Raw genomic sequence first — 27,226 nt, forward strand, 5'->3', positions numbered from 1 at the left:
ATAGGGCTGCATCAAGCGCAGTTGTTATCTTTATCATAAATGTATTTTTCAATCGGGGAGATATTCCGAATAAAAATGGTTGTCACTTGCGGTTCTTTATCTATTACTCTTTTAGCAAAAATATAGAGCGGAGTTTCCAAGTCCGTGAGCAAAAATTAAATTTCCACAAAACAAAACTCTTTAAAGTACCTATGACACGAAATCTTTTTGCGTAAATATTTAGCTTATCATATGTACAAACCGATTCGGATAGAAGAAAAATTTAAAACTTAGTTCCTTTGGGCCCTAAGGTGCTCTTATTTTGTCTTAAAAGTGTCCTGTGGACTGGTAACGAATTAGCGGGTAATGACGCAGAAAACTGTAAATATTTTCAGTGCTGTTATCACGATGACATTGCTACCGTTGCTACTTTAAGTATCTTGAGAGTAGGTGGGAATTGATGGCTCGTGGAATGAATTTTCGGAAACCTAGGTAAGGGGAATACACGGTCCCTTCGAGCTTGAGTTTATGCCAGTATCCCCCAGAGGCTTTGCACTGTTCACGCAACAGGATATCGATCAGGAAGGCTATGGAAAGGGCTTGAACTTCTTTACTATGATGCATTTCTGCTATTAAAATACGATGGAAACTGCAATTGGTAGTTTTTCAAACAATAGGAAAAGCGCTGATGTAGCCATGTGGAAAGTGAGTATAAGTACATCTCAACCGCGTGAATTAAACAACAATGAGAAGTTCACCATTCTTCGCTTGCGAAATGTCAGCCGAAAAGAATGTTGAACAATCATGTTCGGTGTAGGAATAGGCCCCTTAATCAGCATTATTTTTAGCTGAATTCTTTGGTTATCTTCCCCTGATTTGATTATTGGTAGGTGCTCGTAACAGGCGTCTTTGAAGCCGGTACGGAGCATAAGGCCGACGACATTGAAGAGTAAAATCTCCTCGATGTCGACGATCGAGACTCGTCTATTTTGGCTATACAGCTACATCCTTTGGATAGAAATACCCGGTATATGTGTATTATTCTTGTACCTAACATCATTAGGCGCTCCAGCCAGGCAATACGTTCGTCCTTTCTTTCGGCTAGATTTCACCTTTCTCCGCCACAATCTTCACAGTTTTCTACGTCACAACATGATCGTTTTGGCCGCGCGCTTAAGAGGACACCTTTCGGCCGTCAAATCGTACTTTCAATGCACAAAAAAAATGGTCGAGGAGAACTCGCTAGGTGCTAAGGTCGATTATTTCTAATTTTAAATACAGCTATCAACCAGAAAATGCAAAAAAAAAATTCCGTGAGATAGGCACTTTAGGAGCCCAGACTTTTATGAAGAGCAAATTTTCAGTTTTTCTTCAGCTTATCTGTTTGTTTCAGTACTGTTGATATTCTGAAACATTTTCCAACGTAATAAGCATTCATGTACGTCACAAACATAGGTCGTGAAACCTTTAAAATGGGCAGGGTTTGAGGGATTTTTTGCTGCTGACGGACTCAGCTTTCTAGAACAACAAAATGCATAAAATGAAAAATGAAAAACGAAAAGGAGTTTTGATCTTCTGATTGGGCACTCACTCTTGAATCGTTATTTAACCTTTCTACCTTATTATTTTAAGGCAGTGTTTGCTATTATTTCAGTAAAGACAGTGAAGTTGTTTTCGTTAATGTATGTAGTCACGTGGTCATCAGGATGTGAAGTTGAAATAGTTATTCTGTTATTCAAATTCTGTGCTCGTGCACACAATCTCTTTAGACATAAATAAGATCGCACAAACATCAACTGTGCGTTTTGCAAAGATTAGACGCCTGATGATGGCCGAGAACAATGCAAGTATGTAGTATGGATTTTCTCAGGATATTCTTTTAATGTGCACTCCGATTTCAATGTTTTTGTTCGCTATGATTGAGTTTATGTTCAATTTGCTTTTAGCCTTCATTAATTTAAACCTGTTGGTTTCGAACAATCATCTACCAGTAATACAAGCAAACTGCGACACAAGTAGAGGCCTTAAAACCTTTTCACTTCCTCAGATGTACGCAAAATAACATGAAATATTTCTTCGATCTGACCTTCTGTCCCAGATCTGAATCGCACAAGCATCTGAATGGAGCCTCTAGGTTATGTTTGTTCGCAACAAAGCCCATGTCGAACAGAATACCTGTTCAATCGATTTGGACTCATCTTTTTTTTTTCTTTTTTTGCATGAACTGCAAAGAGTCACTCTTTAAGTAATGATAACTCGGATTGTAATTTTTTGGCGTTGGCCGTTCAATGTGAACGTCCTATGTGACCTTGTTTGGTTATTTTAAAAGAGTCTCCAATTGTAATGTTTGTTCCTCACTGTGGGAGTAACAGATTGGTGATCTGAATGCCACACGCATCTTTTGCAGAATATTATTTCAATTATGTGGATTAAGGATGCGTTTTTGATAGCAGATAGCGCAAATTGTATGTCATATTCACAATACTCGTAGCTTCTGCAGTATCATAATTATTGAAAAACCTTGCTTTATATCCAGCAAAGTAATCAATTTTTGTGACTTTATGTAGGAGTATGTCAAAGCAATTGACCGAGCGCAAATCTGTAATTTTGATTTGCTTTGTTTGGTACAGGGGAAGAAGTCATTTACATTTTCGTTTTAATAATCATTTAGATAATGTATGAGTTAGATCTGATTACAAAGCAGTTCTATTTCTGCTGGCGAAAACACGATATTCGATTAAGAAGAATGAACACAGACAGGCTGGTTAAAATGTACTTAAAGGCGATCAGCACACCTAAACTGAATCGAGCCCCCTCTTTCTCTAATTTTTATCCTCACAGGTACAGAAAATCGTTTTTATTCAAAGTGTGGTGGTTGCAATGAGGACATTCGAGACAAATATCTTCTTCAAGCATTGGGCAAACTGTGGCATGTCTACTGCTTGCGTTGTTGTGACTGTAGGGAAACGCTCGATGAAGGAACGTGTTTCTTCCGTGATGGAGACATTCTCTGCCAAATAGATTTTTTCCGGTAAGCAACAATTGCCTTAGAGTATCATGTATGTCTGATTGACATTAGTACCATATAAAAAATTTTTGTGCATATGTGTAGCTCCTTTTTCACATGCGACCATTAATATTTTCAATCGTTTTTTCGTTCGCCGCTATCATAATTTAAAAATCATATCAATTACGGATTCCGGATTAGAACAGCAGTTCTAATTTTGATGTGCAAATTATCCTCATTAGCGTAAAATACAAACTTTTGGGTTACTTCATCAATTCATAAAGTGTTCCTTATTGTTAAAACAATCTTTTCACCTGGCAAAGGCAGATGTATGCTTTTTTTGTTGTACAATGTCGTTCCGCGTGCGCGAAGGCTGTCTCACCCTTATGCAAACACGTTTCAGCACGAAAGTTTAAGTTTACAGGTTTTAACCTAGCTTCTTTTAGGGGAGAATGTTCATTTTGTTGCAGTTCAAAATGAGGAGTTTCATCGTCAAGATAAGGGTCATTTTGGATTTCTCAAACGTCACTGTCTTTACTTTGAACTAGAATAAGTAAATCTTTTTCGTCAACTTTTAAAACTATCTGACAGAAAGCTATAGTAATAACAATCTTTAATGAGGAAACTTTTTCACTAAAAAGTGGTTTACAAAAAGGACCTCGAAAATTAAAAATTAAAAATTTACAATGAATAAAAATGCTAAAAGATGCTAAAAATGCTAGTGACCACTGAGTGTATGTCTGGGGGAGGGAGGGGAAGTTGTTGGACAGTGATTTTTAAATTTTTCTATTTGGAGTTTAAGTTACGTTCTGAGCAGTCATACCCTTTTGAAAATCTCTCTTTCTAGAGTTTCGATTTCTCAGTTTTACAGATGAAAGCGTTTCGATCAGTTGTTGGCTTCAGTTCAATTCACCATATAAAATAGACCATTTAAAACTAAAAATTACTTCTTCATGATATTGTTTACAGCCGGTACGGGAAAGCTTGTTCGATTTGCCACGAAGGCATCTCCCCTCAGCAGAGTGTGCGAAAAGTCAAGGACAAAGTTTACCACATCACCTGCTTTTCTTGCGTTTCCTGTAAGAGACAGCTTTCAACTGGTGACCTGTTCTACATGCTAGAAGACGGCAGGGTAATCTGCAAACAGGACCTTGATGAAAGCAAATATTCAGGTGGGCTAATGTGGCATACAATACTTATAAATATGCTCAAAACTGAACTTAGAATGATTTTGAAGTAATTCCAACCAATCAAGTGAAAAAAATGTTTCAGATAACTACGAAGAATAACTGACTTGATTAAAAAGAACTTTTAAACACCTTTATCAGATGAGAAAGCGATTGAATAAGCTAAATTTTAATTTTTTTCTGGTTACGGTTGTTTCAATACACCCATGTTGCCATTCAACATCACAATCACCCAAATCACAATGTTGAAAAGGAACAGGAAATTCTCTGGTAACACTGTTATGCGGAAATTGGTCGTAAATACGTCCTGATTTTTCTGATTTTTGTTTAGTTTTACTATTTCTTATTTTTTCTCTTTTAAGTCCAAAAATAAATGGGTTAGTGTCCAGGATATCATTTCAAGCTATTTTGTTCTCATTGAATGAAGAAGTGACATCCTAAAGCTTTTACCGTTTGATTTTAAAATCTTACGGAAATTAGACCTTGTATTGGTCAAAAGCGATTTAAAGAAATAGCATAAAATTGCACTTGGGGACCTCCATGATAGATTCAAACAAAACATCTCATTATTCTTCAAATAACTCTAGGAAGTGCTAAGTAGAATGTAATGATGTCTAGAAAGAAAGATAAGGGGAAAGTAATTAGGAGCCACCTGAAAGCTTCGATGTATTAATTACTTCACCAGAATCTTTGTACCCTAAGTCACATTTATTCTCTTTAAATCATTTCACGCTTAGAAATTTTACGTCTGCACAAGGAAATTAAAGTTTCAGATTAGCTATTTAACTTGAAGATGTTTCAATTAATCCTGACGGAGCTTCTGTATATAAATAATGTCTCAGTGGATGGTATTCGAGTCTACAAACTCAGTGATGCTGTTGATACTTGAAATTTATAGTATAAAACAAAACTGCGTTTTGTTTATATGAAATGTCAGTAGTCATTGTTATAAATACAGTTTCAGGAGACTCCAACCAATCATCACCCTGCGAATCGCCATCCATCAAGGGCAAGCGGGTACGCACGTTTATTACAGCTCAACAGCTGAAAGTACTGAAATCAGTTTACCCGAGTACCCCTCGCCCTGATTTGGCCGAACGCCACAGGATTTCCGAAGTGACTGGGCTTGATATGCGAGTTGTACAAGTATGGTTCCAAAATCGTCGTGCGAAAGAGAGGAGACAGAACCACAGAGATAAGAACCCCTGGATAAACCATTTCAATAAAATTGCCAAGAGGAGATCTCTTTCCCTGGATTTGTCTTCCACAATCGGTGCTACATCCTATCCGGAAGGCCAGGTTTCTGGTAAGATACATTCTGATGTATGATTTGTAAATTGGGCCTCTTTGCATAGGCAAGTAGAAAACGAGGGTTAACCTCTCTGAAAGAGTTTGTCGAACGGTTGATTGAGATCAAACGATAGCTTTTCTGTCGCCTCTGTCCGGTTAAGTAGTCAGAGTCTTTCCCTCGAATGAAACACAACTTCACTCCCTTGTTCCGGACTAACCAGAAGCGTAAAAATTATCTAAGATTTATTAGCTCTCACAAGGTTTCGATGAAAATAACCCTAGTTACGTTGACACATTACTTTCGGATTTTATGTTTCTTGCTGCATTCACGAGGGCTGAAGCTTTTTGACGCTTGTTTCTTAGAAGCATTAATTATACACTGCATGGCGAGAAAGGATGAGCTGATCATTTTCCGAACCAACTCCGTCATCTCCCAACATGATCTACCGAAAATAGGAATTTTTTAAGACTCCAAAAATAGTTTTCGAGCTAAAGTTGTTTGTTTGAGGTTAGCGGTGAAATATAACATGCTCATCATTAGGTGACGTGTTTGATGGCCTAATCTAAAGGGAATGATTACAGTTTAATGTAAGATTGTTCACGAACATTCTATCAAAACGAAATATATATTTCTTGTCAGCGTTTTCTAGCTGTAGTGCTGCCCAGCAAACAGAAGCCGTCAACCAGTCAGCCATAATGAACCCAATGTCTTCTTTAGCCATGCGAAGAGTGGCGAGTGCCCCTGTGTCACCTTCTGTCACTTCTGGTGCAAGATTCTCTTTCGCTTTCCATTCACCTAGCTTTCCACCAGTACACGAACTTCTGGAGCTATGCGAGGAAGAGCTGCGCACCCTGATGCATCAACCTCCAGCCTGCACTCAGCTAAGCCCCACTCAGCTAAGCCCCACTCATAGCTACTACGCTGACTCGGAGAGTGGACTCTCTAATATAAACACGCCAATTGATGAACGCTACTTTGTCTTCCCAGATACTAGCACACCCAGCAGTAGTGCTTATCCCTCATCCTCTCTAGCTTTCTCTTTTGATCCTGTGGTGACCAATACCTTGAGTAGTGCAACGCGTCCGTGAGATAAGAAAATTTTGGGGGAAACCGAAAGAAAGTTGAAAGCTAGTATCATGCTCTTTGTTGTCTACTGGTGGGTCTAAGGTTGAAAAGTAATCGCTGCCTTAAACAAGTGCTTCAGATTTTCTTTTACCATGCAGTGATTAGATTTCCTCTATGACCCTGCTTTTCTCAGGCAAAGCTGTAATGATCGCTGACGTGTCTTTAAGCGTACTTTTTTGATAGAATTGTTTAACCCTTTAACTCCCAGACCAAATTTGCAATTCTCCTTACTGCCAACCATGCAATTTTAATGTTAGTTCAGAGAATTTAGTATTGGATCAACTAATTATCCCCAAATTGATGTTTTTCATTATTCTTATCACTTATCTGGTTGATATTGTATTGATATTGTAAGGACAAATTCTGTCTTGGTCACTCATGGGAGTTAGAGGGTTAAAGCACCTAGCCATGTTACTAGGTTGTAAAATAGGACAGTCATTGAGTTCACAGCAGACCGTGGACCGACAAAAAAGAAAGGAAGAAAAAAGCAAAACCAGACAAAAAAAAGCTTAAAACAAACCAATAAGGATGAAATTATAAATGTCGAAATTGAAGTCAAAGGCTGGGTTGATACATTTCGGCTAAGTTCAGTTGACAAGTTTAAAACAAAGGGACTTAAACCAGTACCATTCGGTTTGGTGAACATGGAACATTAAAGTTTGAGAAAAATTTGCTTTTCCAAACTTGGTTGACAAGGTGACACTCCTATCATTTCAGTTTAATAGAAATAGGTGATACTGTTGTAATTCCAATGATGACAACAGGAAAGCATTGCAGGAAATACTAACGAATGAAATCGTTATTGCGCACCGGACCGCTCTTGAGGTACGAAGAAGGGATCTCATGATCTCCATTTCAGTTCCTGAGACCTCAAGAATCATATTGCCTGTGCCAGTCTTATCTACAAACGAATAAGCAGGCGTCACTGTTTCTTCTGACAACCGCTAAGTTTCTTTCGCCAGCTATTTCACTGACAAGCACCTGTTTCTTAATTTATGGATGGTGTTGGTGTAATTCTTCGGGAATATCTTATATCTTTGTAAGAGTGTGTTTTATAACGACGGCCTATCTTGATATTTTATAATTATAGATATTGAATCGTTTATCACTGCATGCACTTTTGCACAATCGAATAAAAATTCTGCTGTTTGTAGGCTATTTTTGTGTATGCTACATTACTGCTTTGTCTGTTTTCATAATCTTTATGATGCATGGAGAAAAACTAAAAACTAAAGTACTGCAATAATGTAACAATGAAAAGTATGAACATGAACGTATTGTCAACTTTAAAACCAGTTTTTTCACAATCAATCACAAATAGCAATAGATAAATTGTCATTCGAGCTATTTTCGTATCATTATGTGAAAAAAAATTTCACCTCGGTAGAGAAAAATCTTACAGTCAGTCACTTCCCAGTAAGCTACAGTAAGCGGCCAACATTCTATATCTGTCGACTTTGCAGTGAATTATCTCAGTTATGATAGGCTTACTACTTTCTTCAGTACGCAATGCTTAATAAATACAAATAGTTGTTTCAGCTTCTGCTGGGCCCGATGCGAATACTGAACCATTAGGAGTGAAACAGCATGTATGAATCTCGTCTGTGTCACACTAAAGCAAAAGGGAGTAAAAAAGTACATGTAATAAAATAGTTCGATTCAAGCCATGGTAGATTTCGTGCAGCTTTTAAGAATTAAACTGAGTAATACTAATCAAAACAAGATGTTTCGGGTGATGACATTTCACAGCTATGAAATGCTAATAACGGTCGGAAACATTCTATGTGGAATTGAAAGAGAGTAATCATATTGGAATAAATTTAAAAAGGTATGGAACAAAAAGCAATTTCCTTGATATAAATCCGGAACCGATGCAGAACCCAATGGCCAGGAATATTTCTCCAAATTCCCTAGGAACTTTTCACTTACCTCAAGTTCCTTTAAACATAAGGCAGTTTCTACGTCCCAAACGCGAACCTAAGGTGAAAAGAGGATCCAAAAAGTGATTCTCAAGGAATGAATAATGTTATCTTATACCGTATAAATTACTTTTTTCGGTTTGTGATTAGTTTATAAAAATCGGAGCACCCTTTACTAACCAGACGAGAGCCGAAAATTTGAGGGGAATGTTGAGTCACTCGCGTTTTCCAGCGCTTTTGGCAGGTTGTTTGTTCTAATGTTGAATTCTCTTTGGCTCCTTGTGATATTTGTCCTTTTTCGAAAGCGGTAAAAATTGTTCTCGACACTAAAATGAAACCTGCTCTCGCGTAAAAATTTTTCCCAACACATTGGCGGAATAGCGATTTATTCCTTGGATGACGTTATCCAGTCTTCTAACTCCCAGAGCCACGTTAATTTAAACAAAATATCTCGCGAAAAAGAGGGGATTACAAATTATCTTTTATCATATACAGCATACAAAATAAGTTAAGGAAAAACTTAGTAAAATAATACCAAAACCCCACTATGGATTTCCAAATGCTTGCAACAAAATTGAAGAATTTATTTACCGTTTGGTCATCGGAAGCGGAAGCCAAAAGTTTACCATCTTCCGAAAATGAACACGCCTGAAATAAAAGAGTGAGAAGTTGCGCATGGCTTGTTGACCCTTAAAGAGATTTTTGATAGCAGGTATTTTAACTTGCAAAGATAAATTTCTTCAACCACTGGTACTCAAAGCTCTAGACAAGTAAAAAATTTGCATGTTTTTCCTGTCAAATGCCTAGGAGTTTACAAAAGGAGTTTTAAAAAAGCTAAGAGCCTCTGCCTCAGCCCCAGAGGTTATGGTTTGCAAATGGTTCACCTGGACCCAACTAGTGTGTCCTTCCAGTACATGTACCAAGTCCCCTGACTGACTGTCCCAAAGTCGTACAGTACTGTCCCAGGATGCTGAGGCCTGAGAGAAGAATGCAAAATAAAAGATTTACTAGAGGAGTATCCAAGAGTGGAATTTCTGGAAAAATAAAGCTGATATATTCCTAAAGATCCTGTTTGATACAAAAAAAAAAAAAAAAAAAAAAAAAAAAAAAAAAAAAAAAAAGGAAGGAAAGGTTGTGTAGGCCTGAAGCAAAACGCTTCTTCTATTTTCCCTTGCTAATTAACCAGGAGAAGTTTTAGGAGTGTGGCGTTTTACAAGGATGCCTTTTCCATGAAAGTACATTTACATGAAAGGAATACAAATTTGCTCAAAAGTGGCATTTGAAAGGGGGAAAGTGTGAAACTCAGGGTGGAGTAAAGGGAGAACAAGAAATGTCAAAATAGTCGTGCACTAACCAGTAATTTGTCACACGAAAATTCCACTGCATGAATATTACTCTTGTGTCCCTTCAGACACTTGACATCCATTTTCCCACCCCCAAGTGACCACAAACGAACTGTACAATCCCAAGAACCTGTTGCCTACATATCATTTGATACAAAAAAAATACACATTTTAAAAGTATTTTTTTTATTCATATGTTGTAATTAAAAAATTGTCAGGAAAGCTATCAAAAGAAACAAATTATTTCACATAATTACATAGATGACCAGATTACGGATTCTTAAAATTTATTTACCACTGTGGAACTATCAATAGAGAATGCACAGGCCTGCACAACATTGCGATGACCATCCAAAACAAATGCAGCTGTACCTGTCTGAGGGAAATAACAGATTCACAGACTGATACAGTTACAGTAAGGATCCACCAATGGAAGTCTCTTTTGTTTGTTAGCAAGCTGAAAATTGGTTATTATACTGGACAGTTATTAAGAAATTAGTCTGAGCTAGGCTAAAACAGTTGGTTCATAAATAATATAATCCAAATTACTAAGATGATTCATATGATTATGTCTGTATGTGGTGCAACTATTAGGTGAAAAATAAGTGGAGGATGACCCATGCAAATGTTGTAATTTAAATTTTCCTAGGTTCAAAATGTTTCAAACTGTTCTGGTTTTGACTGTCTTTCTTTTCAGTTAAAGACCACGAGTACAGGTGAAGGAAATTAAAAATCAAACTTGTTTGAACAAGTTAAAACCAACTTAGAAGATACTATTTGAACCACAACAGGAATTCAAACCAATAGCAATATGATCAGTATGGAAACCTTCAAGTTCCAAACAATTGCTGATGTGTCCCAAGATCCAGAGCACAAATAATTGGAGTCAGGTGAGAAACAGCATGTTTCAACACTGTGGGTGTGTCCTATAAAAAAAGCAATTTGTTTAAATTCACTGTGATTTCTACAAGATTATATTTTCAGTCAGTGATTCCTGTAAATTAACTTGATAAAAACCTTCTCAATTGATCCAAATGCAAATTCTTTTCACAATCATTTAAGAACATTATCAAGTCAGTCACTCCATGGATAGTGATAAAACATCATATTCTCTTTGTAACAAAAAAATGTGTGGTCATTAAACAAGAGAATGAACAGTTAGATCTCGAAAGTGAAACAGTTTAGATAACTTACCTTCCAGGCTAAATACCTTTTTCCCTGTGGTACAATTCACAACTTGAACAGTATGGTCATAGGAAGCAGAGGCAAACAGCTTTCCATCAGATGAAAAACACACACATTTTATTGCACCTATAGCCAAAGAGATCTTCAATAAGAAAATTGCAAGAAATTATCATTCCCATACTTATAATAACAAAAGATTTGGTGATTTTGTAAACAAACACGCAAGATTTACAAATAAATATCACTCCTTGGCCCTGTAATTGAAAGCAAATGGTTTTAGAAAAAAAGTCTAATTCTAATAGAGGACAAACTCCCATATTTAAGAACAATAACACTGAATTGCTCTTAACCATTATGTACAACACCCCTTCTGAGATAGAGTTTTACACCCATAACCATTAGTAAGAACATATTGATCACCAATTGGTGTTGTTCCATGATATTTCATTAACCTGCTTCCTATTTTTCAAGGTTTCAAGGAATACAAAGAACTTTTAAAGCTCTTGTGTATTTTAAATCTTATTTTATACAAAATCTGATGAGACAAATTTTTCAATTTCAAAAAAGGATCTACTCAATGAAAATTTTTGTCTCTCTAACATACACTTATCATAACATTGACTGAGAGAGAGAGAGAGAGAGAAAATTGTTCAGTATGGTTATCATTATGTGTATCAAGCATTTCTTATCAGAGATACACACATGCTCCACATCGCTACAGAGATCATTGCATGGTAACATTTTTTACCTTCATGACTGTCCAAAGTAAATAAAACTTTGCCTGTCTTTGTATCCCACAGTTTGACCAGCATATCATCCCCACCTGTTACAATTTTGGACCAGTCAGAAGAAAATGCACATGTATTCACCTATTAACAGATATTCAGAAGGTTACTACTATTAATATATGTTTAAGGTCTCCTTGAGGTGATACATAATTTCCTACATAACCTCTTACTGAAAAAATAATTTTTCATTATGAACATGGTGGTGACATAGACTGCAAAAAATTCACAACTTTTTCCTTTGTTCTTTGTTCAATTCTTTCACCTTCCTTAAAATTTCAAATCAATTAATGTAAATTGTGCTCTTTTCTTTTTAAACTTTTTCATGCTCATTATTCTATTTTTGAAGAAGATTTGGGACAAGTTTTGCCTGTGCTTAACTTTGAACCAGGTTCATACCTGCAAGTTTTCTAAAACTGCTGATAATAATTGACAGTTGTCTATTAATTTGATATACAAGAACCTTGTTGCAATTGTTGTAATCACAGATCAATTACTTTCTTAAAGTAAAGAAGGGTAATCATCTCTCATACCTCGTCTTTATGGCCGATCAATGACCGGAAATTAATTTTTGTTAGCTCTGCTGGTGATACAAAACCACTCTCATTGTGATCTGCATCATCTTCGTCCTCTGGGTTATCCAGATCAACAACAGTGAGCAAATCTTTCTCATCTCTCCTCTCTGTTTCGAATGATCCTCTTAAGTTTGCCATCATTATTTCTTTAGATGTATCAGTTCCTCATTTTGGGCATCAACAAAAAACTTATGTGCTCAGAGAAGGCTTGCCAAAACACTACACTGAGATCAGCTACGTATCACTGATCAGAACCCAAAAATTGTTCTTAACAGCCATATCTGTCGTCTTCAAAGGCACACTGTAGAGTTAAGATATCCATATGCGACGTTTTCAAGGTAAAAGAACGAAAACTACCCTATTCTGATTTCACGCAGTTGTATTTCTAACGCTGTTATGCCGAATCTGCCAGGCCTTAATAGAGAGCACCAAAGCGATATCATGGGGACTAAGGTCTAGTGTCCAATGTCTCTCCACCGTTAGGCGCTTTAAATATTTTGTCATATGAGGCGAATTATGAGGCAAGAAATACGAAAACTTTCCTTTATTTTTCAGCGCTTTTGTGCGATTTAATCGCCACGAAGAAATCCTAATTCTGTTTTCTTAAATCTGCGAAAGAAGACTGGCTATTTAATCCGAAGAAATACGCTTTTGGTGGGATTTGGCTGGCTTCTTGTTGGATTGTCTTGCCTTTCAACAGTGTCAAACTGTGTCAACTTCAAGAGGAAAGCGAGGTCAGGAAAGCTCTTTATCGCGAATTCTCACTGGCTGTTTTGTTGTTTTAGTTACCAGAGCTTATTTGTTTGGCTAATTGTGCTTTTCACGCTTTGAAAATTTATTCAATTATTCTACCGATTATTCCGCTGGTTACGCGTCGCCGCACAGCAACAAAGACCAATCGGCAAATCATCAGGATTGCATGACCCAGGAAACCGTTTTGCGCGAACGGAAACCTTCTGTTGACATCGATCAAAGGAAAGTTTTTAAAAACCAATCAGACAGTGCGTTATCAATATAGACAGTGAGTTATCAATACCATCTGGTTGATACATCGGCGGCTGTGGCAAGCCTCAAGAACGGCGTGAATTCCAGTGGTAAAAAAAGACTACCTGATCCAAAGCTAAACGGGGTTAACTGCTAAGCGCATCGCGATCTGGAAGATTTTACGACCCTTGGAGGACATAACTTTTGGTATATTGTAGGTTGAGTACCCACGAAGGAGATTACGAATCTGTTAAGCTACAGATTTGGTATTCTTTTAATGGATCAAACTATGTTTCTGTTTAGAAGCTATAACTGAAAGTGGCTCAGCTCTCGGAGTGGGCTCAACCTCATAGCTTGCTTCAAGTTTTCATAGCGTTGATATGGCTACGGAGGACCTAAGAATCAATATCAAAGAGCTTCAGTATGACAGGCAGCGACTTTCAGCATTAGTTTTCCAACCTCTTCAAGAAATTAAAGATTTTGTGGCCCGAAACTTAAGGTTGGACGAAGTAGATCACATCGTCTTACTTCTCCGCAATGCTATTCGAAGTGACACGCTGAGAACTCTCACGGACGGCGAAGCTCTAATCGCGGTTCTTAATCTGTATTACGGAAAAGATAATTTGCGAGTTGTGCAGCGCCTCTTGAAGAAGATAAATTGTCACGATCTCCTCCAAGTAGTCAGTGAGTGGGAAAGTCGCAACAACCCGGTGCATCCACGAGTTTTTCAAGGTACGTCATCGTCCGTTTTTCATCTCTTGTTTATAGTTTGACCCATGCGTTATCAGGATATTCGTCCAGCATTATGCAAATGGTTTTATCTTGCTCTTATTGTGTACTAAAAAAGCTTAGAGTCACTGATTCTCTCTTGTAGAATTTTTTCTTGGATTCCTTGAAGATGACATGACAAATTATTCAAATACTACGATCATTGAAAAAACCACTAAGACAGGCGTAAATAAACACGAGAATGTGAGAAGATGTTTACATTATTTGCATTTTCCACGTACACCTAATGCTCGTAGTGATGACAGTATATAAATAAATTAAATTCCCTCACGATGGAGTTCTTGAAGTTTAATTAGATTCTTCAGCCTAAGTTCTTTGCTTGCAATAGGGAAAACGCCTCTTAGAAATTCAGGAAGAAAGGAAATTTTAGTTCTAAAATGCGGGATAATTTTTTTAAAATTTAGATACTGTTGTTAATGTTAAATGCTAATAATATTAATGTTTTGCTGGTATAAATTAAATCTTCAGCCTAAGTCCTTTGCTTGCAATGGAGAAAACACCTTTGAAAAATTCAAGAAGAACGAAAATTGTAGTTCAAAAATTCGGGATAATTTTTTAAAATTTAGATACTGTTGTTAATGTTAAATGCTAATAGTATTAATGTTTTGCTGGTATATTCTAAGTTTGAATATTCTTGTAATGGTTATGAATGTAATTTGCATATTTTGAGGAGGATAAATATTATTGTTACTTTTATTGTAATTATTGTAAGAATCACTTAAAGTGATATTTGAAAAATTATTAGGAATTAATTATTATCTTCTGCTCTTTTTTCTCTTATATTTTTTTTCCAGAGTGTGGCTACTTTCCATTATGGATAAGGATCAGAAACCATTTTACATGGTTCTCTGAGAACAAGAAGACAATATTGCAGAAGATCAAAAGACTTTTCCACATCCCTGAGATTGCCCAAGGTGACCCTGATTGGGAAACAATTATATACATGGGAGTTTCCTTTGGTGCATCAGACCTTCTGGTTTACATGTTAGTGCCTGAGTGTGCACGTAAACATGTCCATTCCTCTCTTGGAAGAAATGATGTCTGTCTCACTATGCAGCAATTAAGTATAATTGGGATTTACTTTGGAAGGAAGACGAAGAGAAATGGTTTTGGTGATGACCTTTCCCTTACCAGCTTTACATCCATGAATGAGTCTTTGCAAAGTGACTTTGTTCAAGATGGTGAAGGTCGGGAGGTTTTGCATCACTATAAAGCTACAAGTGAAACAAAGAATGGATGTTATAATGGTAGACAGGAACAAAATCAGAGTAATTTGAGTAACCAAGATTTTTCACAATCAGTTGTGTCACCAGAAAGAGGAAATGCAAAAGTTGTACAAACAAACATGGGTTACATTGATACTGCCTCTCCTGAAGACAAAACAGACTTGCCCATCAGGGTTGTGCGGCCAAAGATAATGTATATTGACCACAATGTCCAGGCTGCTGTGGATGTGGAAGATTCACCAATGAGAAGCAAAGCTGTATCTGGTAAAGAACAGGATCAGATTATTGTAAAAGAAACCTCAGAAATGACAGAATCGATGCCCCCAAAGTCATCTCCAGGTCACAGGGGTCAGCATCAGTGGCAAGAAGATAGAGAATGGGTTCCAGCAATTGAAAGTTTGATTGTACCAGAGGTCAAGCAGAGCAAAGAGCTGCAGTCCTGGAGCATTCCTGATGAGCTTTACCACACAAGTCAAGGCAACACCACTGGTGACAGTCACAGAGGTTGGTCACATAACACTTCCTTGGAAAATAAAACTGGCCAGAAGTGGTCAGACAATGAAAGAGTTGAGAGCAATAAAAAGAGAACATCTGTTTTAGACTTTTCATTTGAAGACAGTTGTGTTGATGGGGAGAGAGGCTGGTACTCTCAAAGTCCACCCAAAAAATCACACATTGGAACAGCAGTTGTGGAAAATGGCCCTATATCAACAAAATCAAAGTTGATTCCATCAGAAATAACAACTTCCAAATCAGGAAACACCAGAACATTCACTTCAACAGCAACATTCCAAATCAGTAGGAGGAATAGAAATGCCAATTCTCATCAGAAACATATGAGTTCTCTGAATGGTGAAATATATAAGACAGAAGCCCTGCCATCCTTAAATATGAGCCAATCAGATTTTGATGATAAGAGAGTGATGACAAAGGATAATCAGGGGATTCCAAGGCAACCAGAGCCTGGTTCCTCTTGGTATGAGGATACAGCTTTGGAGGACTCCTTATACAGAGAAATGGTACCTGAACCAGAACCTGAAGACACACAGCAGTTTCATCCTGTTGAAGATTACTATCTTGATAATATGAAACCCCAGCAAGTGGCTGTGACTCCAAGAATTTACTCTGCAAGGACAACAAATGGAAGAGCTCACACTCCAATATACTCCCCTCCAGAAAGTTTCAGGGATGCCACCCCTGTAAGTGGCAAGCTGGTGATGGTGAAAACTGCACTTGTTGATCAACCAAGGCAGAAGCTATCTGTAGTCATGGTCCATCATGACAGGGAAGATTCCCCGAGAAACTCAAACAATTTAAGGGAGTTTCCCAAAACAACTGGCATGACCAGTGCTGGTTTCTACAGGCCTACAGATCATAGCTCCCAAGAATATAATCAATATAATGATTATAGTCCTAAAAACTCAAATGGACAATCACAACAGTTTTCAACCCTGAAGGCAGAGAGTGAAGTGTTGTCAGATTATGATGACAGTGTCTTTACTGATCATGAATACAGAGACGATGCTAGTGGAAGATTTGCAGTCTTGCCCCCTCCTTATGTTCCTCCACCAGAATACAAAAAGACTTTAAGAAAGTTGGATGGAAAATCAAATGATGATTCTATCAGCATAGGTATTTTCATTCATTATGTTTTAATATAGATATACAGTATGGTAGATTGTGGTTTGCAAAAGATGACTCTGATGATACAATATATACCTGTATCATTCTTGTACTGTTTTGCTGTGATCAATTTGTAGCCCTGACACTTACTGTAACATGAATCAATGTCAGTATCTGGGCAACTACACACCTACCCCTCCCCTACCCTAACCCAATAACAGTCAACTGACAAAAAGCTAGGGTTAATTTTGGGTTAGGGGAGGGGTGGGTGTACATTTGCTCAGATACTGACATTGATTCCATTAAACAATGTATATAATCTGCATGTTGCAGTATGATTTTATTTTTTATTACTATGTTTAAAGGTACATGTATGGTTACAAGTTGAACAGTTAACCCTTTAACTCCCATGACTGACCAAGACAGAATTTCTCCTAACAATATCAATACAAGATTAACCAGATAAGTGATGAGAGTAAAGATAAATATCAATTTGGGAATAATTTGTTGATCCAATACTAAATTCTCTGAACTAGGACATTGTTAGAATTGTATGGTTGACAGTAAAGAGAATTACAAATTTTATCTGGGAGTGAAAGAGTTAACAGTTCAATTTATTATGTTGTGCATAGAAACAAAGTACATGTGTATCTGTATTGTACAATGTACATTCAATGCTTCAGGAGACAATTCTAAGAGATGTGGAGACTAATGTCAGTAATACTTATACATAGTGGAATGAAATCTCAAAGTTTTGTTTAGTTATAACCTTAAAAATGTCTCATTTGTTTTTTAGACACATATAGTTCAGATCGTGTTCATAAGAGTCCTCTCCTGTCAGCTGCAAGTGTAAGTTCAATATACAAAGAGGTAAGTGTGTTTTTCCAGTAAGAGCTGAATTGTATCAATCATGGATAATGCATGTTTTTGCTGAAGCATACTTGTTGTTAATTTAATGTGGTTTTATTTGCAGAAAGAAATGTTTCTCAGTAGAGAAGAATTACAGATGAGTATAAAAGGGGCTGAGGACAAAGAAATAGAAAAACAGGTTAATATCAAAATTTTATTTTTTGCTTTTACCCTTTAACTCCCAGATCAAATTTTTCATTCTCTTTACTGTCAACCATACACTTCTTATAGTGTTGGTTCAGAGAATTTAGTATTGGATCAACTAATTATCCCTAAATTAAAGTTTTTCTTCATTCTCATCACTTATCTGGCTGATGTTGTATTGTTACTGTAAGGAGAAATTCTGTCTTGGTCACTCATAGGAGTTAAAGGGTTAAAGGTGAAGTTGCATTGATACTATTTAACCCCTACCCCCTACCCCCTACCCCCTCCCCCTACCCCCTTCCCCCTTACCCCCTTCCCCCTTACCCCCTACCCCCTACCCCCTACCCCCTACCCCCTTCCCCCTTCCCCCTTACCCCCTATCCCCTACCCCCTACCCCCTACCCCCTATCCCCTTCCCCCTACCCCCTACCCCTCTCCTGCAAAATTTCTATAAAATTAACAAAGGCTATAGTGATACACAGGTTCTTATGACTTTTTAAGGCCAGGAGTTGGTTACCTGCTGGGATTGTTTTTTATTGTAGATAGAACTTTGTAAAGATCTCATGGTTGCTGCTAAAGCGGGGGATGAGGATGAGGTGAAGAGAACCATTGATGAAGGAGTTGATGTGAATTATCAAAATGAGGTGCAGTTTATATCCATGTAGCTTCAAATCTTGTGTTTAGTCCTTTTTTGCTTTAATGAGTTCAGTAAATAAAACGCTTTCCTTCCGTGTGTAACACGACCATGACTATTCAGAACAGAGGAAAAAGTTAAACTCAAAGTTGCAGTTTTGCATCCCGATCGTTTGAAAGCCTTGGCGCGAATTTTTTTTGACGAATGCGAGACCTTTGTTTCATAGTGGCTTAACGCAAGGCTGCTTAAGTATTCTTACTATGAAACTTAACTGTTAACAATCTTTCTCTGTTTAAAGTTTGGTCAGTCAGCAATGATGGTTGCCAGCTGGGAAGGACATCTTGGAATTGTAGAGGCCTTGCTTAGTGATGACGCTGATCCTAATTTACAGGACGGGGTAAGTTTCTACGTCGCAAGTTCTGAACTTGAAAATTTTTTCTTCTCAGATAAATACATACCATAGGGCCCTGCCCAATGGTTTTACTGCAAAATTTTAAATATTTTTTGAAGTAATTCAGTGATCAACAAGAGTACTATTAGAGAATGTTAACTTGTGGTTAGTTTGTTAAGTTTATTATTGTCTTGACGTTGTGAAAAGTAACAAGATTTGCAATGGATGTTTACCTGCCTCCACTCCCCGATTACGTATGCCCTTATTTACCTCACCCTCCTCCGCTTTTAAAATCAAAGACGGCGGCCAAACTTTTCTTAAGGAAATAGTCTGCGCATTTTCGCCAAAACTGCCCTTGCACCACAGGCTAAGAGTCTTGCACCGATGTCCTACTTCAATAAGTTCCCACCTTCCTTATTTAATTGTTCTGCTTTCAATTTGTTATTCTTCGAGTCGGTGTGTCTCATCGCTCTGTTTTGTAACGTAGAGCAATCGGTTGTCTGTTCTTACAAATTATATTTACATGTAAGATCAACGAACCTAACAAAGCGCCAGGGTAAGTGTCTGCGAGGATTGTGAAAAAATGCGCTCGATCGAGGAGTTTTTTTCTTTTTGTCTTTGTTTTTGGTTTGGTTTGGTTTGTTTGATTGTGTATCTATTTATTCTTTAATGGCAAAGTTAAAATGAATAGGAAGAAAGTGGTGTTCAAAAGGCAACACCATTCCCGTTTCTTCATAGTTTGGCAAGACTGCTCTGCACGAGGCTACCATCAGTGGTCAACATGCTATTGTTCATCGTCTCATCCCTGGTGGAGCTAACGTCAATCTGGCTGATGAGGTGCGTGATTTATTTCAAATTACGCATGGTAAAATTTCCCTTTTTTACACGTTTCTGTTGCTTTGAATTCCTCCTTTCCTTGTTGCATGTCTGTGGACTTTAGCAGACTTTCAACGAACAAGCCTACGTTCTGGGGCTTTTTGTATTGCAACGGTGGAGATTTTCTCTTGAAGAAGAATTATTTGGACGTGGACTTTGACGACAACCTTTGTGTCTATCACCTTGACTAAAGGGACATTTATATCGAGTGGAAACCGTTTGCAGCACTGAGGATTTCCCCGTCATGAAACTTCCCTTATTTTTGTGTACAGCTGGACTCTACCCTTCACTGCTCTTTTCTAACAGTGTTGCGCTACAACATATGACTTGAATGCGAGAGTCGTATAAAGGGCTCGAAAGGTCGTAGACATAATCCCGACGGAAATTCGGAGTTGAAATTGATTTCTTTCCCACGGCATCCGAACCCCTGTCCAACTCGTAAGGTACATGTACTTCCACCCCTGCCAACGGTACAAAAGAAGTTAGGTATAGAACAATGAAATCTTGGGTTTGCATCCAGTGGAGAGGAATTACATTTTTTTTTCCGTCCCACACATAGAACAAGTGTTCTACATCTTTCCGTATTCTCTTTGGTGACTCGCTTTGTGCTTCCCTCAGGAAAAAAGAACCCCTCTTCATTATGCCGCCATGAGAGGAAAAAGAAGAATAGTAGAGGTTCTCTTGCTCTTTGGTGCGAATGTTTCGCTTCTTACGAAGGTAAAAGTTTGCGGTTTTTAAACTTAGCTCGAGAATAGTTTTAAGTATCTATTCAGGTAAATAACTGTCATTCTCTTTTGGTTACTGGTTTGACTTGTCCAGGAAGGAGAATCTGCGATTGAACTTGCCTATTGGTACCGTCATGATGATATTGTAACTTTGTTGCAGTCTACTGGCGATAAAGTAAGTCTGTTGCACTGTTGACGGAATTTTTCATAACTTAGGTAATATCTAATAATGTTCTTGGGACTGATATGGTTCCTTTCAATGGCGTTGCAGAGAACCCGTAGAGAAATGGACAGTCTGATACGAAAGCAGAAGATCCGTTCCGCAGCATCTTTACCAAACTTGTCCAAGGTCAGTCTAAGCCGGCAAAGCATGTTTAGGTAAACCGTGTTTAACTGAATGAAAATCAGAAACAGAACTGAAAAACTGAATTTTTCATAGGATTCAAGTAATTGCTGACTTGTATTTTCAATAGGTTGTATCTGAAGTTGACAAACAATGGTTTAAGCAGCTTCTATGAAGAAAAAAAAATTAAACCGAAACACGAACATAAACAAATATGTTTAAGTTTTGGTGTCAATAGGGTATAAGTTAATGTATCACTTAGTCTTGTCTCTATCGCGCCTTCCAGCGTCGCTCTTCGTTAAAACTTCCACTGAGATGTTTCATGCATGTACACCAGTGGATGTCGTTGCAAGACAAGCGGTGAAAACTTGCTTGTTGTGTTACGTCTCCCATCCCTTGAGGGCAGCAAACATATTGAAGTCTCCAGTAGTAACAAAATTTAAGGACATGGCACACGAAAATCTGCCACGTTTGACAGTGCCTTGAATACCTTACACTTTGACATAAAATAGAAGAGAGACGAGTGATTCAGATTCAAACATGGCACAGTCGATAGTGCCACGTGAGGGACATGGGAAAAATGCAATAAACAGATGGGACCACCATAATTATTTTCGGTATACATGGCTCGATCCTGAGTGGTTCTTAGTTTTATACGTTTTTCTGAGCATTTGTCGCTGATAAATACTCGGAAATTTTTACTATATCGCATTTCTTTACTGCGAGTCAGCTTCCTTATCTTTTCCCCTTCGGACAGCCTAAAGTTTTCTGAGGTTCGTTTCTTATTCGATGCACTACTAACTAGACACTCTTGTACCGTGTTCTACGTTATTTTTTAGGCGTCATCGATGAAAGAGCTCTCCCGAGCCAGGAGCCGTCCAGACCTGCGCAAAAAGAAATCAGTTTGTCCCATCCAGTAAATTCGCGTAAGAGCCGTTCGCCGCATGGCTGGACACATGTTGTCGGAATCAAAACTCCTTCGTATGTTACGTTTTTAAGTTTAATTTCAACTTTTTCGCTTCCAGATCTGGGAGAAATGTTCTCAATTTCAAAAGTTTTGGAGTCAATTAGGTCTATTTATATGATAAATATATATAATATATACATTCTTCGTTTAATTTTCATCGTACCATTGGTTATATATATTTGTAAAGGTGTGGGTCCTTACATCTCGAACAAAGATGCGAATTGCATCAAAGGGATATCTGCTGTCAATTCAGCGTAGCAAATATTTGTATGCAATTTTTTAAGAAGCTGGTGGCGCTTTTTAAGGAATTTTTAATGTTGTTGGAGTTTGTTTGACGTATTTTTATAGACTTAATACCAATTTGTAAGATAGTTGTAGTTATCTGTTACTTTCATAACTGGTGTGCTAAAATTCACACTTTTGTATCGGATAGATTTAAAATTCTTTGGGATTTTTAGTTGTTGGCCACAAATACGTAATAACTGCATGACGATTTTATGTAGGTTTGTAATTGTGTAAGGTTTTCACAAATATTTTGTACTAGAAAATGGGGAAAACGGTAATTAAAATGATTTTAAAATTGATACAGCTTATTATTGGTGATGTTATTACTGCTATCATTAGTATTAGTATTATTTTGTGCTCAGTTGATTGCAGCGAGAGTAATTCTCGATTGAGCTATATCGTTTCCCGTTGGAACTTTTTCCCTCTGTTTCTTTATTTGGTTGAATAAATCACAGACAGGTTTACGACTCTATTACCGAAGACAACCATCTCACAGCTGGAGCTTGGGCTTCTTGTGAATAAATGAGATCTGTTCGTGCTTAGACACCCACACAGCCAGAGCATAAATTGTAAGTTCCGTTGCGTTAAGCGAATTAAGGTATTGCTACTCTCCCTGGATAGGATAATAGTCCACCGAAGGCTACCCCATTCCATTTCCCCCCCCCCCCCTCCCCCTCTCCGCCAGCATTTTGTTTCCCTGACTGGTCACGGGTACCCATTCATACTCTTGGGTGGGTGGTTAGAGGCACTGTTAGAGGAAGGTTGTCTTGTCCAAGAACACACACAATGAAATGGCTAGGGCTCGACTCCGAACCTGCAGACCAGAAGTCCGCCAATTAGTGGGACATCGCGTATCCCACGAATTGACCCTTAAATGACTTCTTGAACCAAAACAACGTCTTTTTTCCGCTTGATTAAAATGTCTTCCTGCACGTGTTTCCCCCCCCCCCCCCCCCCATCTTCCGACGATTGGCGCCAAAGGACTTCATTTCCGGCTGGATCGCTGAAGAATTACTTTGACGCATGAAATAGGAAGGTTTGCGGGTGGCGAGAAATCTAACACTGAGTTGACCGCGTGTTTCTGCAAAGTTTCCGCGTTTTCATCGCGCGTAACAAAAATTCGCGTGTTGACCGGGGGGAAATTGGGAACGAAAACTATCCCAAGATGGCGGATGAAGTGTGTGGTTTGATAGAGTTTTCTCGTTTGGCTTGTTACCAACCTCAGGACGGAAACGGGGATCTCATTATTATTTTATAAGATGCTGACCCTCCTTTTTTGATATTTGAATGCTACAATGGACGAAAATCGTCACAAAAACCAGACCACGTTTTCAATGTCTCAGCAGTCAGTGAACACACATCATTGATACCAAAGGTAAGGGAAAACTCTGAAACTTCTTGTTATGAAGACAGCTTTATACTTTTACTATGTCTGCTCTTCTGGAATTATTGAAAGAGTAACTTTTAACCTGTTAAAATCATTATTTCGCCTTTTTGAAGTGCCTTGTTTCTGAATTCTTGTTTTTATCCAAACAGCTCTGCAAATTATTTAACAAGCTATTAAGGACTTTTTCCATGTTCGCATAGCCTCATCTATGTACACGGAGAGTAGAAAGAATTCAAGAAAATTATGCAAACCTCTGAGAATTCTCCCAAGTGGCTAGCTCACACTGACTGGCTATCTATGTTTGACTGCTTGATGGACTCTGACCGATGAATTGACTGAATTACTGAAATGCTTTTACAAAACTAGCTGATCAACTAACTGACTATGTGACTTTGTGCATGACCTAGTGATCGTAGACTACCTGCCTAACAGTCTGATATACTGACTGCCCAACCAACTGACTAATTGAATGAATGACCAATGGAATGAAAAGTGAATTATGTGGCTGAATGAATTACTGCCTGACAAATTTTGAAATGGACCATCAGACTCACCAACTGACTGCCAAAAATCAAATGACTGATGAAATGATTCAATTGCTGAATGTCCAACTGAATGTCTGGCAAATTGAGTGACAGCCTGAGTAAGTGACAGATTGACTGACCTTTTGATATCTAGTGGACTGACTCATAGGTGGACTTGTGCAATTATGTGCATCCCATATGCAGAGATTTCTTATAATGTTTTCTAATGAACATGCACATGGAGCCATCTGGGTGATATGATTGATGATGTGACTCTGCATCCTCAATGGCAATGGCAGTTATTTCAACAAAGTAAAATTTCTCTTTCCTTCTTCTGTTGGTGGAATAAAGAATGCATTGTACCAAGGGAAGGAAATTCATTCTCACAGGTATTGGAAGATAGTACAAAATAATACAGGCAAGAAAACTGTTATAAAATACTTGTCAGAGTTAGTGATAAATTTAAGGGGAAAATGTTGATCCAGTTATGTGTAGGTTCAGGGATAAACAAAATATAGATTTGCTGTAAGAGAAATCTTTTGAAAATTTGAAGATTTCTAAAATTTTCAAATGCTGCAGTTCATAAATTACATATGATTACTTGTAAATGTTGGCCCGAGCTCCAGATTTTCAAGGTTTGGAAGCTCATTGACTGGTTAACTAGGTTTCTTGAATTCCTGGTAGACTGACTGATTGACTGATGCACTCACTGCCTAAGATGCTTACTATCTGACTAGTCAGCTGAGTGACTGGATGTGTAACTAACTTGCTGACTGATTGACTGAGGGACTAAATGACTGACAGACTGACCTGTTGACTGATTGAGGGACTGAATGTGTGATGGAAAAAGAATTTCACCAATTGACAGAATAGTGAATTGGGTAGCCAACTGACATGGTGGTGAGTAACTGACTGTCAGACTAAGTGACCCACCTGACTGTGTGACTTGTGCAGATCACTAGCAGACTAAATCAGGGGCTGACCAATGATGAAATACATTATGTGTATGTAAGCTATGGCTTAAGTTACTGACTGATCAAGTCAGTGATACTGAAATTATCTTTCCATCACACATGCAGTCTCTCAATCAGTCAACAGGTCAGTCTGTCAGTCATTTAGTCAGTCAGTCAATCAGTAAGACTGTTGAACTGACTTTCACAAGTTAAATAAGTGACTGACAGGCTGACTTACATTGTGACTGACTGACTGATAGAATAACTGCCTGAATAGCTGGTGACTAATGGACTGATGTATGGATTGACAGTTAAGTGGACCAACTGATAGACTGTGTGAATAACTAACCAGTTGAAGAACTAGTGGCCTGACTGGGTGATTACATGATTGACTATACTGTAGCTGACTGAGTGAGTGATAGACACACTGATTGGATGGCTGAATGACTGTCTGGCAAATGGACTAACAAGTGGAGTAACTGGCTGACTGAAAGAGTGATTGTCTGACTCAGTGATTGTTTATCTGACCTTATGGCCAGATGGTTGACTGATGACGTGTGTGATTAATTGACTGACTGAGCAAGTGACCTTTTGACAAAATCAACTGGTGGACTGACTTGCTGAATGATTGAGTGACTGACTGATTCAGTGACTGCCCAACTGACCCTAAGGCCAGATGGCTGACTGGCTGAATTTGTGATTGATTGACTGAATGAGCATCCAACTGATTTGCTAAATTACCTACTGGTGGACTGATCACTTGTCTGTCTGTCTGACTCACTGACTGTTTGTTAATGGGATAAATTACTGTATGAGTGACTAGGTTGCTGAACAATTTATTGGCTGGTCATTCGATCTTTCTGACTCTGCCTGAGAGCATTGACCGTTCACAGCCAAGGATTGTAAGGGAGAACTTTAAAGTGGCTAAATTTTTATTGACATGATAAGTTTTCAATATTTGTCTATCTAAGATCTGTTAGTTAGAATATTAAGATCCGTTGAGCTAGTGAATTTGCTAATCTCGTGTCCACTCCAAGGTGTTGAATTCTTCTGGTCTACTTGGTAACAACTTACTACTCAAAAAAGGTCTGCTGTTCGTTTAACCGTTTACGAAGATATTGTATTCTGATGATATCTGCGCGTAGAATACCTACACGTAGTTTTTGAACATTGCGTGAAACAGCAGGACAGTCTTTGCACAACCTATTTTCTTTTAAGGGCAGTATGTGTTGCAAAGGCATGAAGATGTAATGTCATTAAGTATTCCACACCCTAGGCTTATTGAAAATCCAAGATAGGAGGAACTTGTTCTTGCGCACTGATCATGACAGAGAGGTTCGGTTTTGGCGCGCAAAAATGCAAGCTGATAAGAAACATCATAATAAAGTTACTTCATCAATTCCAAGTCTTTCTTCGAGCTGGAAGGGGTAGGGACATTTTCATGGGTGGAGTTATGGATTACAGGTAGGACAGTTAAGGAGAAATAAAAAACAGACAGAAAGCTCTGTTCCCTTTGGCTCTACCTCTTTATTTTTCCTTTACTTTCTTGCTGTAGATTTTATTAAACATTGTTATGACGTATCAACTGCTGTAATCTGCCCAATTTTGAAATCCACTTAGCTCTCAATAAATTTTTGCAGAAAGAACAGTGGTTTATTGAGGGTTGCAGTCAGCAAGGAATTATGTGGGATGTCAGCGTGGTTGGAAAGGTACAATATGATGCAGGCTCTCATGGCCCAAGCTTTTCTTGGTCCGTGAGGAAGTTTTAGACCTTGAGCAACACAAGTCAGTCATAGGAATGAGACGGGTCTGGTAACAAAACTCTCCCCAATTTGTCTCAAATCTCCCCGTGGATGGCCGTGGGAACGCGCGTCCTGCTGCACTAAATGATTATGAGAGCCTTCTCGCACGCTAGCAAGAGAAGAGCTTTGCATCCTAGATATCCCAAAGAGAAACCAAATCTTCAAATTCACAGGTACTCATGCATCGTCTTCACCGAGTATCTGCTTCAAGAATAAACCTCTTGGCCAGATTGTGCAACTGAAAAAAACAGTTCGGATTTTAATCCCG

At 38.1% G+C, this 27,226-nt stretch overlaps 3 protein-coding genes and 1 long non-coding RNA gene across 6 annotated transcripts in view; 3 read left to right on the forward strand and 1 right to left on the reverse strand.

The window, feature by feature from the left end:
• Positions 1-1,807: 1,807 nt before the first annotated feature.
• On the forward strand, positions 1,808-6,597 carry LOC149047069 (LIM/homeobox protein Lhx3-like). Its single transcript, XM_089204223.1, has 5 exons — positions 1,808-1,826; positions 2,821-3,010; positions 3,956-4,158; positions 5,132-5,479; positions 6,104-6,597. The coding sequence occupies exons 1-5, from the start codon at positions 1,808-1,810 to the stop codon at positions 6,550-6,552; spliced, it is 1,209 nt and encodes a 402-aa protein (XP_089060349.1). The 3' UTR covers positions 6,553-6,597.
• Positions 6,598-8,032: 1,435 nt separating this feature from the next.
• LOC113681175 (uncharacterized) lies at positions 8,033-12,812 on the reverse strand. The gene is made up of 10 exons (XM_027198240.2): positions 12,355-12,812; positions 11,785-11,905; positions 11,046-11,162; positions 10,680-10,777; positions 10,147-10,227; positions 9,863-9,988; positions 9,393-9,485; positions 9,100-9,156; positions 8,519-8,566; positions 8,033-8,201 (listed from the first exon to the last, which is right to left on the reverse strand). Exons 1-10 carry the CDS (start codon positions 12,535-12,537, stop codon positions 8,103-8,105), a joined length of 1,023 nt encoding a protein of 340 aa, XP_027054041.2. The 5' UTR covers positions 12,538-12,812; the 3' UTR covers positions 8,033-8,102.
• Positions 12,813-12,886: 74 nt separating this feature from the next.
• Positions 12,887-22,591, forward strand: LOC113681174 (uncharacterized). The gene is made up of 12 exons (XM_089205226.1): positions 12,887-13,130; positions 13,282-14,112; positions 14,964-17,027; positions 17,815-17,888; positions 17,992-18,066; positions 18,614-18,715; positions 19,004-19,102; positions 19,835-19,933; positions 20,591-20,689; positions 20,792-20,872; positions 20,969-21,046; positions 21,880-22,591. The coding sequence occupies exons 2-12, from the start codon at positions 13,761-13,763 to the stop codon at positions 21,958-21,960; spliced, it is 3,204 nt and encodes a 1,067-aa protein (XP_089061352.1). The 5' UTR covers positions 12,887-13,130; positions 13,282-13,760; the 3' UTR covers positions 21,961-22,591.
• An 844-nt stretch (positions 22,592-23,435) lies between these two features.
• LOC113681204 (uncharacterized) overlaps positions 23,436-27,226 on the forward strand; it is a 5,512-nt gene continuing 1,721 nt past the window's right edge. Inside the window, exons 1-2 of one of the 3 annotated variants that reach the window (XR_016186254.1) lie at positions 23,436-23,667; positions 26,797-27,131. This is a non-coding gene — a long non-coding RNA (uncharacterized LOC113681204). The remainder of the gene's footprint in view (positions 23,668-26,796; positions 27,132-27,226) is intronic. The other 2 variants (XR_003447162.2, XR_016186253.1) reach the window with 2 other exon arrangements.

Source organism: Pocillopora damicornis, chromosome 4 (genome assembly GCF_964200805.1).
Source record: "Pocillopora damicornis chromosome 4, jaPocDami1.2, whole genome shotgun sequence".
Taxonomy (NCBI): Eukaryota; Metazoa; Cnidaria; class Anthozoa; order Scleractinia; family Pocilloporidae; genus Pocillopora; species Pocillopora damicornis.